The 18,583-nt window shown below is 43.8% G+C and overlaps 2 protein-coding genes across 2 annotated transcripts; both read left to right on the top strand.

Annotated features, from left to right (window-relative positions):
• Positions 1 to 1,358: 1,358 nt before the first annotated feature.
• Positions 1,359 to 10,819, top strand: OOSP3 (oocyte secreted protein family member 3; the record flags this gene model as incomplete). The annotated part of the gene is made up of 9 exons (XM_081170986.1): positions 1,359 to 1,428; positions 3,838 to 4,016; positions 4,656 to 4,768; positions 5,704 to 5,807; positions 7,721 to 7,892; positions 8,330 to 8,441; positions 8,903 to 9,086; positions 9,557 to 9,766; positions 10,483 to 10,819. 9 exons carry the CDS (start codon positions 1,359 to 1,361, stop codon positions 10,746 to 10,748), a joined length of 1,410 nt encoding a protein of 469 aa, XP_081027112.1. The 3' UTR covers positions 10,749 to 10,819.
• A 2,500-nt stretch (positions 10,820 to 13,319) lies between these two features.
• Positions 13,320 to 17,662, top strand: LOC308576255 (uncharacterized protein; the record flags this gene model as incomplete). The annotated part of the gene is made up of 4 exons (XM_081175440.1): positions 13,320 to 13,330; positions 13,622 to 13,769; positions 16,384 to 16,512; positions 17,192 to 17,662. 3 exons carry the CDS (start codon positions 13,320 to 13,322, stop codon positions 16,489 to 16,491), a joined length of 267 nt encoding a protein of 88 aa, XP_081031566.1. The 3' UTR covers positions 16,492 to 16,512; positions 17,192 to 17,662.
• Positions 17,663 to 18,583: the final 921 nt, after the last annotated feature.

The following is an 18,583-nucleotide window of genomic DNA, read 5'->3' as shown; positions in this document are numbered from 1 at the left end:
CTCAGCCTCGCTGATGTGGTCCAAAGGAAAGCAGAGCAATACATTTGGCACCAGCTTGGCTGCAGGAGTTACCGGAAGAAGGCATACAAGATGCCATCCAACCACCTGAGGCACTTAAGATTTGTGTAGGGCTTTTGTTGTTGTTTATGTCCGACTCTTCATGACCCCATGGACCAGAGCACGCCAGACACTCCTGTCTTGTGTAGGGCTTATATATGTGTAAATAAACCATATATCATAAGGACACCACAGTGTTCATTGTGTCTCATTCCAAAAGGAAACACGAACTCTGGGTAAGCGCCCGGAACCCCTGGAATCTCTCACCACTCAGAGATTGGAGTGGCGTGCAACAATGTATTTGTGGCCTCTTTCAGTGGATGGAATGTGTTACACATGTTTTAATATGTTTTTAGGTTTTTATTCAGTTTTAGCTTCATATATGTTTTAATCTTTGTACTATTTTGTAAGCGGCTTTTGTTTTGTTTTTAAAAAGTGACTAATAAGTGAAATAAATAAACAAAATACTGTATCTTAGGATGTAAAAGGTAGTGGTGAAGTATTATTTCATGCTACTAAAGTAAACTGAAATTTCTGGATATAAGATAATGACAGCAGAGAAATACAAATTCAACCTGACTATAACTCTTGATTTACACAATATTCTATGTCCTGAATACTCAAGAGCAAGACGCAAAAGTGGTGAAAAAACTGAAAAGGAACATCAGAATAATCTTACACACATTTGACTTCTCAACAGCTGCCCATGATTAAGGCTGTAATCCCATTCACACACCTGGGCAGAAGCCTTAATTAACTCAGTGGGCCTTACTTCTAAGTAGACATGCTTAGGCTTCTGCTGCACTGCTTCAATTACTACCATTTACTAGGGAGTAAGCCCCACTGAACACAGTTAGACTTGGACTGCAATCCCAACCATGCATCTAGTCCTATTGGACTCAATGGAGCGTACTCCCAGATAAGTACATTTAGGATTGCATCTGCCCCTCTCCATTGCTGTAAACAACCAAGTGGTTGTATATGTATATGCCATGATTCAACATGCTCCCCCATTTGGTCCTTGAGCCTGAGAATGAAGGACTCACCAAGTGTTCCATATACAAACTATCAATGATGAACTTTCACAGGCGGTTTACATAGGACAGCGCCTCTGAGGTTATTATAATTGTTTCATAATGAATTGCTAGGAAATGGCTACCCAGTTTAGAAAGGGAAATAGAACCATGAATGAGCAGGTTCCATTGGAGAATGCAGAGACACCTGAGCAATGCATGGACTATAAATGGAGCCAATGGGAGAGGAGGACACTTTCTTTCCCACCTGGCTGGTAGCTGTGAAGGATGGAGAACCACCTACGGCTGTGGGCTTTATTTCTTTTAGCTGCTGCTGTTTCTGCCCAAAATAACTCTGGTAAATGCTGGGGGAAGAAGGGGAAGTTGAAATTCTCTTGTGTGGAAGGGTTAACTAGGAACTGTTGAAACTTTTTTTTTTTTTGTAATGGTATGCTAACTCTCATGGGGTTGGTTTTAATAGGTGTTGACTTTGTCTTTGCTGTTAGATGCTTTGTGTTGTTCTTAGAGGAAATTCCTCCTGTTATGAAACCAGCCAAGGTATAAGATCATTAAAAAACTAGTCTGGGCAGTGATTGGTGGCAAATGTTTACTATGAAGCTGCCTGGTACTGGCCTGGATTGATTGACTGATCTAAGTGGAGATAGCTGGACAACTTTCTTTAACTTGCATTGAATTCATGGGGAGGTTGTTTCATGCTAGCAGGCTAGCTTTACTAGCTAGGGCTAACTAAAATGGGTGAGGGGGAACATTTGAATCTTCCAGAACTCTTCTTCAGACAGGCTGTTACTCAAAATGGGGGATTGATGTGGAATGAGGAAGAGAAAAGCCCTTTATGATAGAAATACCAGAAGTTATTGGATGGAGTAACCAGGATGTGATGAGCAAACATATGATTTACCGTATTTTTCCATGTATAAGACTAGGGTTTTTTTTACCAAAAAATTAGGTTTAAAATTGGGGCTCGTCTTATCCACAGGTAGTGCTGAGGGGTGTTTTCTTAATTTGGAGTCCCCCAAAATAGGGGGTGTCTTATACATGGGGGCATCTTATACATGGAAAACTATGGTATGTTTCACAAAATGAGAAGTGGGAGTGGGGAAACTGGCCATGAAGAAAGAGCCCAAAGGTCACGGGAAGGTGGGGCAGCAGCAGCTTTCTGTTGAATCAGGCTTGGGTAAGGGCTGTGACCTCTGTGGGGCTTCCTCTCTGAGGAAGCATACAAAGAGGAAGGCCATTAATTAGACTGCACTGCACCAGGTTTCCAGCTGCACACTGGACAACTTGGACAAAGCAACAAAAGGAGCCATTCCCCACAATTATTCTGAAAACTTAAATGCCAGCAGTTACTTAGGCTCTAGTCCAGCCAAAAGCAGAATCCACTGAATTGCTGTGAGGCAGACCTCAAGAGAAATATGTGGTAGGCTTTATATTAATAAAGCTGAAGATAGATTTTAGGTGGTGCACTAGGTAGATAGAAGCTAAATCGGGTATTATTGGCTAGTGCTTGGAGGGTGTGAAGAAAACCCATTCCTTTGGGTAGTTTTGCCTAGTGGCTGGAGTCCCACCCAATCCAAGGTGGCAGGTGATAATCCTCTGCTTCTAGCATACTTCTCTTCAGTGTTTTCTTTTCTGGGGGTACTCAAGGTTATGCAGCACCAGCAACTTTCCTCCCAAATGTTAAAAGTGTGGCACTTGTTATTGTTATTAATAATATTTTATTATTTATACCCCGCCAATCTGGCTGGGTTTCCCCAGCCACTCTTAGCCTTTATTGGCATAAGTTTAAACAATAAAATCATACAAAGTCATCCAAATGCATTAATAATCCAAACACATACAATATATAAAAGACTTGATAGCCACCACTGAGAAAATCAGTGATGTGGCACTTATTGTAACAACTTCATAGTGAGTACCAGCGCCTTTTTTCTTATTCAAAAAAACAAAACAAACACACACACACACACACTGCTTCTCTTGATAGGCTAAACTTTCCATTCTCTGAAACACGTACAAATTGTAGGTCCATCTGGGGTGGGGCCATCAAAATGTCACCACAGGATGTTATTAAATATAATGTCAAAAGTAATTAACAATTTTTTGAGTCCTTAAAGTTGACTTTGTGACCTTCTGGGGAACTTTTTTCAGCCTGATGGCCAAGTTTCCCTCTAGGTTTTTTTTGTTGTTTTTTTGTTTTGAAAAAGCAAGTCTCTGAAAATGTGCAATTTCATGTTTTAAGCTGAAACTCGCTTGATGAATGATAGCACTACCAGGAGCACAGGAATACATTGGGGTTTGCTTCTGCTGACCTGATGCTGAACCCATTTACTTGGCAATAGGTCTGTTTTATTTTAGAACAAGAGAACTTTTTAAAAGTAAAAAACAAACAAAAGAAGCATCTGTAACTGTGTACGTATCTCTCCGACTGCTCCCTAACTGCAAATTCTTAAAATTAAGAAGGGAGGATGGTGTGACAACCCCAGTGCATCATAGCATGGCCATACTAGGCCAACCAAGGCGATGATGTTTGCTGCTTCCCCCATCACCTGCCACTCTCTCTGGCATCCTATTTCAGGGATTTCAATAGGCATCTGGTTAGCCACTGTAGAAAGCAAGATGCAGAGCTGAGAGGGTGCTTGGCCTACTAGCTGCCATATTCTTTACAGTAACATATTGGTTCTGTTCATGACTGTAAAATGATGTGTGTCAGTGTTCACTAAATGACCCGTCCTTGTGCTTTCTGCAGTGTCCGTGTCATGCGGCAGCTCGCACGTATTGATCACAGTGCCGGTGGATCTCTTTGGGACGGGCGTGGCTGTTGGCGTTCATGAACTGACCCTGGGATCTGGCTGTTCCGTGACTGCTGTTTATCAAGATGTGCTGCAGCTCGAATACCCTCTCCATGCATGTGGAGCCATCAGAGAAGTAAGAAAAGCCTACACAGAATTGAGGAAGCTGGACTAGATGGATCTCAAAGATCCCTTCCAAATCTAGGATTCCAGGATCCTTTGTGACTTGTCTGGGTTATATACAGAGCTGTAGCTAAGGGGTGGTGAGGTGAGCCCCCACCAGGGGAGCAGGCGAGGGGATGCAAAATTGGCTAAAAATATATCCATAAATATGTCTATAAATAAAATATTGATTATTGCCTCATAAGAAAAGGTTTTAGAGGATGAGTTGAATGGGGTTTTAAATAGAGGATGGGTTGAATGGGGTTTTAAATAGAGGATGAACTGAATGGGGGGGGCAAAGGGTGATGAGCAGAATTTCTTTAAATGCTCTTTCATGAAATCTAACCTGATTGTGTCATAGCAGTTTGACACCAAAATATAAATTTAACATTCTAGCATTATGCTGTGTAGATGACAGCTTCAGTGGACTTGGGGGGGGGGGGGTTGCACTTGCCTCTGTACTGCATAGCTTTGATTTCTGCTTTGAATAGCTGGGTGGTAAGAAGACTGGGAGATTATATAGGCTCGATAACATTGGGTTTTCCTGAAATGCTATCTCCTTCACAGTCTTGTAAAAGATCCTAAAGACTTACAACTTATATCTGACTCCTAGTTCCTCCCAGACAGTATCCACTATAGAAATGTTCTCTACTACATACCTTCCGCTGCAAATGGTGTGATCCGGACCAGTCAATTCTCACATCCCATAGATTGTTTCTACCTAAGGTAAGTCTTGGTTCTGGAAGGAATATTGTGCAAGTGAGAGATGCTGGACTATCCCATTAATGTAAGAAAAGAAGGTGGGGCTGCCTTCGCCTTCTTCTTCTTCTTCTTCAGATTTGCAAAAGACAATAAGCAAAGTAGCAAACTAAAATACATTTTTTAAATTAAAAAAACCCAGTCATAATGGTAAGGAGAATCAGTGTTGTTTTTCTAGAAAGGGAGGTCCTAGAACTCACCATGAACGCCTCGCTCGTTCTCTTAGAATGGCCATGGCACCCACCTGAGAGGTGCCAGAACTGAGTTCCGGAGAGTTCTGGCTGAAAAAAAAGCCCCGAGGAGAATAAAAATAAAAGAGCTAGAAAAAGAATGAGTAGCATAAATGTGTAGCATATATTCAGTCATGGAATACAAGGTTCATATGTATACAAAATATATCCAGGACTCATAAATGTCTCCAGATAAAATCATGTTTAGTAGGAATGTGCCAACCATGAAATTGTTTTGTCATATGAATCACAAACAGCCCCCAAACAGATGCAAAGTCTGAGGGGTCTGCAACGCCTCCGGCAGCATGCCTCTTATGCTTTTGATCACATCTGGTCTCCAAATACTTAAATGTGTGGATCTAGCTTCTCCCATTGGCTATCTGGCCAAGGTAGCATCTTTCATTCTAGGAAGAATGTTTTAATGGATGGATTGTGTTAAGGAGATGTTGAGATGTCCTTGGTGTCTGTCCCTGAGGTTTGATCCTTAGCAAAGTGTGGCAATTTAGTCTGCAGTTGCTAAAACACCATGTACTTTGGGGGCCTACAAGGATAATAACAGCATGCAAAAAGAAGGCAGATGCATGTGATGCATAAGATCTGTTCTACAGAAAGAGCAATAAGCCTTCTGAATTGTATAAGAAGGAAGTAGATGAAACCAGGTTTCTCTTCTAGGTCATGGAATGTCTCCTCACTTGGAATACAGCCCACATGGATCCCTTTCAAATCCACCGTGATGGAAAATCAGCGCTTGGAGTTTGCCCTTGAAGTCTATGACAGTGAGTGCTCTTAATCAGCTGGCTAGCATGCCTCTCTCCAATTTACAGTAAGCTGCAATATTAGTTAAACCTAGGAACAGAGTTGCCCACTTGATTAAACATTGGTTGGAGAGAGGTGACAATAGTTTATTTGGGAAATAAAAGGTGTTTTCTTATAGGGTCGTTTGCTTCTGGTGGACACGTATTCCATTTGCACCTCTGCAAGGTTTTTTTTGGGGGGGGGTTGTAAGCTTTTATACAGTAATGGCTGGTGGTCTTTGGCTCACAGGCAGCATTCACCCTTGGCCAGTTCCCTTGGCCTCGGCCCAGTATACCTGAAGGAGCGTCTTCACCCCCATTGTTCTGCCTGGACACTGAGGTCCAGTGCCGAGGGCCTTTTGGCAGTTCCCTCACTGTGAGAAGCAAAGTTACAGGGAACCAGGTAGTGGCATCCGCCCTGTGGAACGCCCTCCCACCAGATGTCAAAGAAATAAACAACTATCTGACTTTTAGAAGACATCTGAAGGCAGCCCTGTTTAGGGAAGCTTTTAATATTCAATGAATTATTGTATTTTAATATTTTGTTGGAAGCCGCCCAGAGTGGCTGGGGAAACCTAGCCAGATGGGCGGGGTATAAATAAATCATCATGACCATCATTTATTAATATTTCAACCTTTTTGAGTCCATGGCTCCCTTGACCAACTACCTTCTTTCTGTGGCACCCCTGTGGCACTCAGGAGCCCAGTAATGTCACCCCTTGCCTTCAGAGCTGGCAGCCTCTCACTCTTTTTCGAAAACCCTCCCTCGTGGAATGTTCCCTCTCCTCTCCACTCTCCTTGGGAGTCCTCTGGGCAGCCACTGCTGCTGCTCCTGGTCTCTGAGCCAACCCCCCACCCCAAAGAAAGGTGCCTCCTCATGCCGCCCCACAGGAGCCTGGGAAGAGGATGTCTCAAGCCTTAGCAGCGCAATGGAGACTGGCTGAAGGTGAATGTGAGGCCACCATCTTTCTCATCTTGGGAGGCAGCGGTGGGTGCCACCAGGCCAGCATGGTGGAAAGGCTCCCCTTCAGCACCCGGCACTCAGCTCACAGGCAGGCCTTACACAGCAAACACAAGGCCAGTGCAATGCCTGTCTGCCTACCTGCCTGTCCGGCCTCCCACTTGTCTGACCATTCCCAACAGCAAGGGATGGTGGACTGGCTGGCTGGACTCCCTCGCCCACTTGCTTACTCCAAGGCCACTTCAGCTCCTGGCAACCAGTACCCCCTGGCCAGCCCCAGAGGCCCCATTCACCTGGGGAGCTTGTGGCTAGGGCTGGTGCAATAAACAGCTGTGCAAGCCTTTGAGAAGCAGAGACTTGAGAAGGCATCAGAGGAGGGAGAGGAGGAAAAAGGGGTGGAGGCCACTGTTGCCTGTGGCACCCCTGGCCATCATTCAAGGCACCCCAGGGTGCCACCGTACACTGGTTGAAAACCACTGCACTAGGGGCTAATTGCCAGGGCTGGGCATGGGCACCTCATGCTCCTGCAGAACACATACATGCACAGACACATAGGCCCCTCCTCAGCTGATCAGTCAGTGGAGAGGTTACATTATGCAGTATGTTTGAATGTTGAATGTGTAAGTGTATGACTAGAGACGGCGGATAAAACAAACACCATTAGATGTGCTGCTTGCTAAGTGTTTAATGGTTATCGTATATGTTTAAAAACCAATAGAAATTTATTTTAAAATGGAGAAGGGACAGCAGCAAGAAGGAAATGGCTTAAACAGAAGGGGCCCATTAAAGACATCTTACCCAAGTCCTTCCAAATAACCTGGAAGTAATACTGGCAGGTGAAGTACTGTGTTCTAGCAAGGGAGCTTGTAGTTATGTTGCTCTTGGCTTGCTTTTTACTGACGTGTATGTAATGATTCTATATTCTTCCTTCCAGGTACCTGGTCAGCACCTAGGTCTGACCCCACTTACTATCTTGGGGATCTAATCAACATCCAAGCATCAGTAAGGAAGGGCAGCCACGTTCCTCTGAAGATCTACATTGATGAGTGTGTTGCCCGGCCAAACGCTGAGTCCTCTGTGAAATATGAAGTCATCACAAACCATGGGTATGAGATGGGGAGTGGCATGGGGGAATGGCAACAGGGGAAAAGAAAACTGGAATCGGTTCTATGGCTGTGACCACATTCAACACTGAAGTTAATTGAAAATGGGACTTGAGCTAGGGGTGGCAAAGCTGTGGGCCCTCCAGATGTTTTTGGAGGGCAGCTCCCTTCAGCGCTGACCAGCAGAGCCATGTGCTGCTGCCGCCCTTGTGTTTAGCTGGATCCAGAGTTTGCTACAAATTGTTGTTGTGCAAAAGAAAGGAAGAGATATTAAACACTACATGCCTGTTGAAATAAGAGTACATTCGCTTCTTTTTTCTTGAAAGATAGATGTTTAGCTTGTTTAGAAATTGACCAGTTCTGCCATGAGTGTGGCACTCATGCCAGTAATAGGATGGAGGAAACTGGATCATTCATGCCTGCTTCTGTCTGTATTGCAGGTGCCTTGTAGATGGGCAGCAAAGCAACTCCCGTTTCCTCCCCACGCAGGAAGATGGAATCCGCCGCCTCCAGCTGGACACATTCACCTTCATTGGGGCCTCCAACCACCAGGTTGAGGGGGAAGGGGGGGAAAGGAACTGAACCTCCGATATGGGACAAGTACTACACTAGTTTTATGGTCACCTGCTGTTTGGGGGGACGACAGTGGAGTTAGTAAGCATGTGGAAAATCTAATGTCAACTTTATGGATGAGACATTGCCTCATGTCAATGAGTCTGCGTGAGTGATGAGGGCATCCTTCTGTTAGCCTTCCAATTTTCCCATCCTGTGAGGGCCCATGGGCCATGTTGCCCCCCCCCCCATTTATCTCACAAGGGGCTTGAATGGCACATCCTAGTTTTGGCGGTGCTGGTGAGAGTCTTTGAGTCTCCATGCCAGGCATTTGCACTCTGCCACTGGGTTGATGAACCTGCCCTTGTGTGTGTCAGTTTTGGTTTTGCAAGGTCCTCCCTAGCCTACAAATGCTAGGAACAGAGTCACAACCTAATGTACAACTTAATTTGATTGTCTAGATCTACCTCATATGTCACTTGAAGGCGGTGCCTGTTGGCTCTGCGGACCCTCGCAACAAGGCATGCTCCTATGACCTCACTACTGAATCATGGAGTTCCTATGAAGGAGGAGATTGCTCCTGCTGTGGTTCTCCTAGTGGATGTGAGAGCAAGAAGAGGAAGAGAAGGCAACAGCAGAAGAAAGGTGAAATCCTCTCCCTAAAACCTATTTTGTAATCGTTGACTTTATGTACCTGCTAATCAAAAGGTTCAAAAGAATGACTGCCTACTGCAGAGATGCAGTTGGACTCCAGCTTCCAGTATTCCCAAGTCACAATGGTCAGTGGTCAGGGGTGGATGGAAATTGTAGTCTACATCTGAAGGACACCATGTTGACTTCCGCTGGTTAACTGGCTCCATTTGGCGCCCAAACAGAAACAGCCACTTATTTGTAACTTGTATGGCTTCACTATCTCATTTCACCATAAATGCTGGGAACAACATCTCCAACCATGTCCTATATTTGGAGGAGAGTTAAAACAGCTTGCCCTGTTCATTTCTATACAAGAGCTGTACAGAGAAGGCTGAAAATACTGTGTTAAGGCAGTGGGGTGACAACAAATGGGCGAGTAGGTCTGGATTCGTGAGCCTTTGATTTGTGCTTCCTCCTTGCAGGATTGTCTGGAGAAGCCAACCTCAAGCTTGGTCCCCTTGCATTGAAAGGAAAGCCAACAAACAGCTCCTCCACACTGAATGACTTCAGCACTTCTGAGCTGATGTCTGTGGTGACCAGCTATGCCACACTCAAGGCTCCCCAGGCTGCTGAGTTGCCTGCTAACCAGAGGGTGACTATTATCGTGAGGGAGAGAGTGAAGGAAGGATCTGGTAAGAGCTCCAGAATTAATAGAAAATGGTCCAAACACAATGATAATTTTTTTCAGCACAGCAATGACTTAAACTGACAAAACTAATTATGTGCATTAACATGAAACAACCAAATTGAGCTGCACAAAATCCTGGCATGTTTTTGGCCATAATATTTAGGAGTGAAATAAGATGGAATAAAAAAATAGCCCTCTTGCATTTTATAGCAGGGGGACAGGACCTTCAGTTTGTCACCCTAGAATTTCATGAGATTTGAAGAAGGTTCTGTCACTTGGGCCATATGGGATGGCATTATTTTGTGTAGACATGGTGAAGGACAACTGGGTGTGAACAGCACCAACTCCACAATAAACTGCTGTGTGGAGAAGGGCCTGTTATTGATGCAGTAGATGACGTCCCCTTTCTGTAAGGCTTGATTTGAGCCTGGGCTCAGATCCAAAACCTGTATTTGCCCCCAGCAAAAGTGCCTTTTGGCATCTGCAGAGTATACTTTCCTTGTCACTGAAAAGCAACAACCAGTTACTTTGAGACTGGAGGCCTGTAGGTCTAAAAGCCTTGACACTCAGTAAGCTCTGTATTTTATTGCACAGTGCCTTTCTAAAATTTGAAGTACAAATAGTTCTGTGATGTGGATGAAGTAAGGAACAACCAGCCTTATAACATCTCTGTGAACTGCCTCTGTTGATACTCCTCTTTTCCCTCCCTTCCGCCAATAGGGTTCTTCCTCCATTTCCCCTTCTCCATTGCCACCATGGTCATAATAACTACCTGTGCCTTCATTATATTTCTATCGATTATGGGCTGCTACTGCTCCAGCAGACGGTCCCGTCGTGGATATCGCATGAAGACCATCCGTGCAGCTTTGGTGGAAGTTAGTGCCGTTGCCATGGCACCTGCAGCAACTGGCTCAGTAGCTGTTGTTTCCACTGGGAAATCCAGAGCTATCTCCAAGAGACCTGACAGGAGAGCAGCCAGCAGCTAGTGGGCAAATGGCTTCTCTCCGAAGATTCAGCTGTTTAACAAATAAATGATTGACAGTGCAAAAACACAAAAGTGTGGTGGTATTTTATTAAAAACTGTACACAAGGGATTTGAAGTGGAGAGTTAAAAACAAAAATGGAAGGGCAGGCCCATGGATGTATTCCTCTGCTCTCTAGAAATTGCTTGTCTGGTGGTGCCTGTGAAAGACCTTAGGACCTTTTCAAAACTGGAAAGTAATGAGGGAGAAATGTGATTCAGTTTGCATTTAAAGGTGAACCTACCAAATTCACACTTCCTGAAATCATATGAGTTCTGAAGCAGCACCATCCTTTGAAATTCACTTTTGTCCAAATTTTGCAATGCGGTTCTCCAGTGAAGTAATTTGTGCATAATACTGCATATATGAGTGAAAATAACATGCAAAAAAAGTATATTGGGGAAAATTGTGCTATGAAAACTGTGTCTAGATGGGAAAATTGCATACAAATCTGTGTATATTAGGAGAAATTTGCACTAACATGCTGATGGGTTTTCATGGGGACTTTTTTTTTTTGCATACTGATTTTTTGCATACAGTGGTACCTCGGGTTAGATGCTTCAGGTTACAGACTCTGTTAACCCAGAAATAGTAACTTGGGTTAAGAACTTTGCTTCAGGATGAGAACAGAAATCACGCAGCGGCGGTGCAGTGGCAGCGGGAGGCCCCGTTAGCTAAAGTGGTGCCTGAGGTTAAGAACAGTTTCAGGTTAAGAACGGACCTCCAGAATGAATTAAATTCTTAACCCAAGGTACCACTGTATTTGGAAAAAGTAAAATGGAAAGAAATCAAAACTGACAGATTTGCCCAACCCCTTTTTGGAGGTCATTTTGAATTTTACACCACCCACTCATATTTCTGTGTGATCATGTGTATGCTTCTTTAGATATGCAAGCTGGAAAATAGGCAGACCCACGGGATCTTTGCCACAAGAAACAAACATGGCCACTTTCTCTTGTAAACTGTTGAAGTTCCTAGCTTGCTGCCCTCTTCCACTGAGTCAGCTAATCAGGACAGAATAACTACAAATTAGGGGGACTAATAAGAGGAGTTCCCAACCTGCCTTTGTCATGTAACACTAATGTGGGGTAGCAGTCAGGAGATATTGGTAGGGTGGGAATGCTGTTCCTCTGCAGTCCTTTCTCACTTTAAAATGAGCCTTCCCCCAATGAAGACCAGCTGAGGAAAAACAACAACATGCTAATACTTTGAGGGGCCTCAGGAATAGAAGTTACTGGTGCTAAAGGAGAGGATTTGCAAATCTCTCCTCACCCATCCCTTTCTGCCTGTCTGTTGCTATCTCACTTCCTTCTCTTGTCCAAATGTCTTTCATAATAAATAAAGCAAACCCCCCCTATTTTCTCTATCTTTGTAAATAAAACAAAACCACTTTGAGTAAGCAGTTTAATTTTATGCTTCCAAACCACAAAATGTGTCATCTGAGGTTACTTTCGATAAACAGCTTGAGGAACAGGTGGCAGCAGAGAGGCACAGAATAATAACAGCAGGATTGCCTGTGACAAGGAAGTTCCTTGTCCCAACTTACTCTGCTTTTGATGTGCGTATGCAATGACTATCTCAAAGGTGTACTCCTCTGCTTAATTGTGACACGAATGTGCCTTACCTTCAGATGGAAGCTAGTTTGAGGGGAAGAAGGCATCCAATAGCAGTATTTCTCAAGGAACTACAGGGTAGGTAAAGGTAAAAGGTAAAGGTCCCCTGGACGGTTAAGTCCAGTCAAAGGCGACTATGGGGTTGCAGCGCTCATCTTGCTTTCAGGCCGAGGGAGCCGGCGTTTGTCCACAGACAGCTTTCCAGGTCATGTGGTTACAGGGTAGATATGGATTGTGGCTAATGTCATGCTTCAAATACCAGCAATGGGAGAATACAGAGCCAGAACAAATGGTTATGTGTACACAGCTTAAATCCCCCAGGCCACTTACCAGACAGCCATGAGCAATTACTCTACCTATGTAGTTCTGCAGCCCCACCCAGCCAATTGGTCAGTGTGAGGTCTCCATCAAACTTGCCTTGTGTTCTTCCTCCATCACCCATCATCACAGCTAGCAGGTACAAAGCTGCTATGCTGCCAGCAGCCAAATATGCTGTTGCTTGATCTATGCCCGGTGGGCTGGGCCCCACTACCAGGTTGCAGCCTGATTTGAAGTGGATTTGCAACAGCAGCATTACCACCATACAAATATTTGGTAATGCAGGAGTGGACTTGGGTAATCTTTCATAATATGGTGCGCTGTGTGAGACCAAAATTTGGTGCCTCCAAATGGATCCTCAATTTTGCGCCCCCTTAGCTTGGCACCCCAATCAGCAGAACCAACCACACCATCCTAAATCTTACACTGGGTAACAAATTAACCCAAATTACCCAAACACATTATTTGTTTTAAAGGGAGATCACACGCAGAGGCAGGTCACTTTCCCCTGCTCAATTCCTAATTGAACATGCAGGATTGAAAATTAATATTATAATTTATTAAATTTATATACCGCCCTTCACCCAAAGATCTCCTTGACATGATGCGCCAAAGGTGAAATGCCCTTTGGTGTTGCTCCGCTGGGGCTGACCCACCACCCATGGTGGAGCCTCTTTTTACGCTGGGCAGAAAAGCACCGGTGCTGGGAACACGCCCTGTGCCAGTTGCAGAAATCCCTGCCTGAGCTTCCTTCTTTGCTTGCTCAGCACCAGCATTGCCACTGTGTGGCAGTACTGCTTCACTCAGGCCACACATAGGTCTGGTGGGGGTGGGCGGGAGTCAATAAAGTTCTTGGGTAACCACATTCCTAGAAGTGGCACCATTCGCCCTTCTCTTTCCGGTGAGAGCCTGTCTTGTCATCTACATTACCTGCACAATAGTGGTGGCTGTGATCAATGTTTTCTACTTGGAAGACATACTCCTCAATCCCCGTTATGGGAACTTGAGGTGCAGTAGAACTGAGGAGTACTGTGAAATGGGGCATCAGGTTGCAGTGAGTACTTCCTGGGACCAAGCTAGGTCTCTGTTTCCTCCATGAAAACTACTTTAGAATAAACAGTGTTACTGACATACAGATGTGGAAGCTGCATCAGAGGGGTGGTGGGTAGTGAGTTATTAATTGCCAGTATAATGCTGGGCACCCTTTCTTGTTTAGATGCATACAATAAATAGCATATGCACCCCCACAAGTTACATTCTACAAGAAGAAAATTCATTTCCTGGGGTCAAAGCATCTAGTGCAAATGCACTACAGTGGTACCTTGGTCCTCGAACTTAATCCGTTCCAGAAGTCCGTTCCAAAACCAAAGCACTCCAAAACCAAGGCACACTTTCCCATAGAAATGAATGCAACATGGATTCACCCGTTCCAGACTTTTAAAAACAACCCCAAAAACGACAAGTTAACATGACTTTTACTATCCAGTGAGACCACTGATCGATTAAATGAAAGCAATAAACAATGTACTGCAGTCACACAATCCAGTCAGTAGCTGAACTGGGTTCCACACACTCACAAAAACAAAACAAAAAAGGCGGCAAAAACAAAAACGCAAAATAAATAGCAAAAACAGACAGACCTGAGTGTAACACTCAAAATGGAAGTGTGGCACTCAAATTGGAAGCGTAACACTCAAAACAGAGCACATTCAGCTTCTGAAAAAAGTTCGCAAACCAGAACACTTCCGGGTTTGCAGTGTTTGGGTTCCAAGTTGTCTGAGTACTAAGGCGTTTGAGAACCAAGGTACCACTGTACCTACTCAATTCCGATTGTAGTGACTTGTTGGACTCTTGTTGCTCAGTCTGACATCTCTCTCTCATGCTAGGAACTATATGATATTTCTACTACCTGGATGGTATATCAGGTTTCTCCAAACTACAGCGGTACCTCAGGTTAAGAACTTAATTCGTTCTGGAGGTCCGTTCTTAACCTGAAACTGTTCTTAATCTGAGGTACCACTTTAGCTAATGGGGCCTCCCACTGCCACCACGCCACCAGAGCACGATTTCTGTTCTCATCCTGAAGCAAAGTTCTTAACCTGAGGTAATATTTCTGGGTTAGCGGAGTCTGTAACCTGAAGCGTCTAACCTGAAGCGTCTGTAACCTGAGGTACCACTGTATAGTCTAGCATGCCAACAAGCCCAAAGCCTGGTCCTCTCTCCCTTCTCCTTCAGCCTGAAAAAAGCTTTCCATATTTCTTTTACTCTTATTCCTTTTCTCTCACTGGTGGGTGGGTGCTTGCAGTAAGGCACTTAAAGCAGCAAGATGCAACATAGTCTAGTAAGAATGAAGAAATAATGTGATGAAACGCCAGAAATACCAAAAAGAAAAGAAAACAAGCACCCCAGCACAGTGCATGAATTTCCCTTCTTTACACCAGAAATGGTGCAGGGTAGAATATTCTCGGGGACTTTATGGGTTGCTCATACAAAGTCACAAACAGGATATTCGAAGCAGGCAATGTTACACAAAATGCACCACGAAAAGTAAACAGATGTGTGGGCCTTGTAGAACGATTCATGGGAACAGTGAACAAGCCAGATAGGTATGGAAGTTCAGAGGCCGACTTTGCAGGTATTCAGTGGTGGTGCAGATGAGACCCTTGTGTGGAATTGCCATACTGCATTCATTTTTTTACGGTGCACCCATAAGGTGCTGTTGCCCTATATTTTCCTTTTGCTTGTTTCATTTATTCTCAAACCACAGAGTCTGGCTTTTTTCAGAAGATAGGCACTGAAGTATGGGGAAAGTGACCCTATCACCATTCTTCATACATTCCTTATAACATTTGTGGTGACCACCATTTTATAACCCTGGTTTTGTTCTTTTAATTATAGTATAGTCTTACAACACTACAGCATTATAGTAATATGGTGTTGTAGCATTATACCTCTGTTTAGAAGTCCTGAAAATAATTTTGCAACAATTAAAAGATTGCTTTTTTAAAAAAAGTAAAATGGGGTCATAGAATGTCACCCACTGCAAGGATTACAATGAACATGTGCTGAGCTGCAAATGTCCCACCCATAGCAGATATGTCATGCTGTGCCTACTGGTGTGAACATAACAAAGCAGGATGCACATCTAGAAAAAATGCAGTGCTCCTGATGCTGTCATCTGCTGGTAGCTTACAATGGAAAAGCAATAGGGTAGCACTAGGAACCACCCACTGGGAAGCTGCCATACTTTGATGAAAGTCCTAGGAATTCTCCTATAGAGATGCCTAGCTCCCCTCCAGAACTGCACTTTTCAACTATCCTGGAATTGTATTGTTTAAGTCTGTAATGTACGAATATCTTCAGCCACAGAAGCTGCATGAGCCTCGGCTACTTTGCCATAGGTTTTTTGTTTCTTTTGCCTTTTCTGGCTGCAATACATTGAAACCCTGGAGTGACTCTGCCAGTCAATGTAAACAATCTTAAACTAGATGAATTATCTAGAATTGCAAGGCCTGCAGACCTGTGCTTCCAATACCTTAAAATCAATGGGACTCACATCTAAGTAAATGTGACCTCTGACCTCAGAGTCAGCTGTCAATAAGGCTCTCCTTTGAGCAGAGGGTAACAGAATGACCATCTCATTCACTGTCTCATGCTCTATTTTGCAGGAGTGTTGTACAGTCATGTGTAGCAATCTCCTGGTTTTAACTTCCCTAGGATTCTTTATTTGCATCTCCATGGCAGCCTTTGGATGCAAAGCTGTGTGTCGTAAATAGACCACCACTGATTAGGATGCGGTAAGTTTGCTAGTCTTCTATTATGGGAGGAAGCGGGTGCCAAGTGATGTAGCAAATAGCAAGGTCAGAGATTGGTGAGTTGGAGAAGAGGAGACTGGAGACAGGGATAGAGGCGTATGCTATTTTGGTCACTAATGCCCTGCACCAAACACCATCGCTGATCCTATCCAGGTACATCCCAGACTTATACAAGTGATGGAATATAATAAAATATGATTAACTGTGAAAACAGGTGGGGGACTGCACTGTACTGCTGCATTTCTGTAGGGGGAAAAACCCTACAGAGAGTGAATAAGAAAAACACTCCAGGCTGGCCTATCTGACTTAGAAGGTTAATGCTTGCCTGCACATTTTCCTTTATAACTTTCTTTATAAGAGTCCAATTGACTTACAAGGAAGGAAGGAAGGAAGGAAGGAAGGAAGGAAGGAAGGAAGGAAAAAAGGAAGGAAATTTTCATGTGTATCGCCCTCTCAGTACAGTGGCCCTGTTTAGGAAGTAAATATGTTTAAAGGTTACACCCACGGTGTGGTGGCCACTGAAAAGGCATTTTTAGGCAGCCTCTAGCATTTAAATCAGACATGAAGGGGGAAGGGAGGAGGAGATGCAAAAAGGCTGGGAGAGCAAAGCTGACTGCTGACTGCTTATGAGAAGAACCTGAGTTTCTGTTTTCCTTCACAGCCCATTGCCTCCTGGGGCATGAATGGAATGGAATGGTTACCTGGCATTTCCTCAGTTCCACTGAAGTCAAACAGAAAGCTGCAACTAGACTTTTTTGCCCTGAGTCAGGGGTCCTTTACCTTTAAATGTCATGTATAATTTCCATTATCTAATTGCTTCTTTTGCATTTCCAATGACAAATCCCAGCATAGCTCTGTGTAGTCCTTGCTCTTTTGCTCAGAATACCATTCTAAACTTTTTGGTTGTAATAACTTCTGTCATTACTCTCTTAATCTTGAAACAAACAGCAGACACTATGTTCTCACCAAGAAATATCATCCTTTTTAAAAAATATCTCTATTAAGTTTAGTTTCAAACACCAACCTAAGGAAGAGTTCTATGAAATCTGAAACTTTGCATACCTCACTGTGAACTTTGGTTGGTCCTAATAAAAAAGGTGTTTCCCCGCTGGTCCTGTGTTGTTTTTCTAAATGTCTTGTAAACCAAGTACCTATCCTAGGGAAGTTTTTGATGTCTGATGTTTTATTGCTTTTTATATTAATATTATCATTAATTCTGTTGGAGCCGCCCAGAGTGGCTGGGGAAACCCAGCCAGATGGACGGGGTATAAATAATAAATAACTGTTATTTTTGTTGTTATAACAATGTGATCTTGTGATGTCCACACATTTCTATCTCAATGCAGCCCAAAGAGAGGGCCAGACACCTCTGGCACCACACAGTAATTGCTCACACTACTCTAATGGTAATAATGGTGATTTAAAGTTATACAGATGAGAGCATGGAAATGGAAATGGAAATGAAGTTGAAGAACAAACTCATTATTCTGCAACAAAAATGCAATTGCCTGCAAATAATTAATTTCCTTGCCATTTAGAATTTTCTTTTCAGATAAAAATAACTGAGTGATGCTATCTTTCTTCTAATTCTGCCCTGCTCTGCCTTGCCAACATTCTGAGGCCTCAATTATAGTAAAACAATTTTGGCTTCCTCTGAGCCACTTCTGTCTATGTTCCTGGGGCTGATGTGAACTTATACAGATTCATCTTCCAGGGACTACAAAGAGAAAACTCTCTTCTGGGCAGAGTCTAATAAAAGGAATTATACAAGCATCCTTTCTCATCAGTAAGCCATAGCTCTAACCTATAAGCCTCATAAAAGGCAGCTGCTAAGGGAGAAGCAAGACCCTCTTGGAGTGTTAATGCTGTGAGCCTCAGAAAGACACCACAGTCTCCATTGTGCCTCACTTCCAAAAGAAAACATGGACCATGGCTAAGACTGCCTGGAACCCCTGGAATCTTGCACCACTGGGAGATTGTGGTGTCGTGCAACACCCCTCAGAGGTTGGGTTGTCCTGGGGAGATCTTGGCATTGGCAAGTTAGATGGGGTAT

The sequence above is a fragment of the Podarcis bocagei genome, assembly GCF_964188305.1.
Source record: "Podarcis bocagei genome assembly, chromosome: 1".
Taxonomy (NCBI): domain Eukaryota; kingdom Metazoa; phylum Chordata; class Lepidosauria; order Squamata; family Lacertidae; genus Podarcis; species Podarcis bocagei.
The sequence above is the reverse complement of the archived record's forward strand: the minus strand, read 5'-3'. Positions and strand labels throughout refer to the sequence as shown.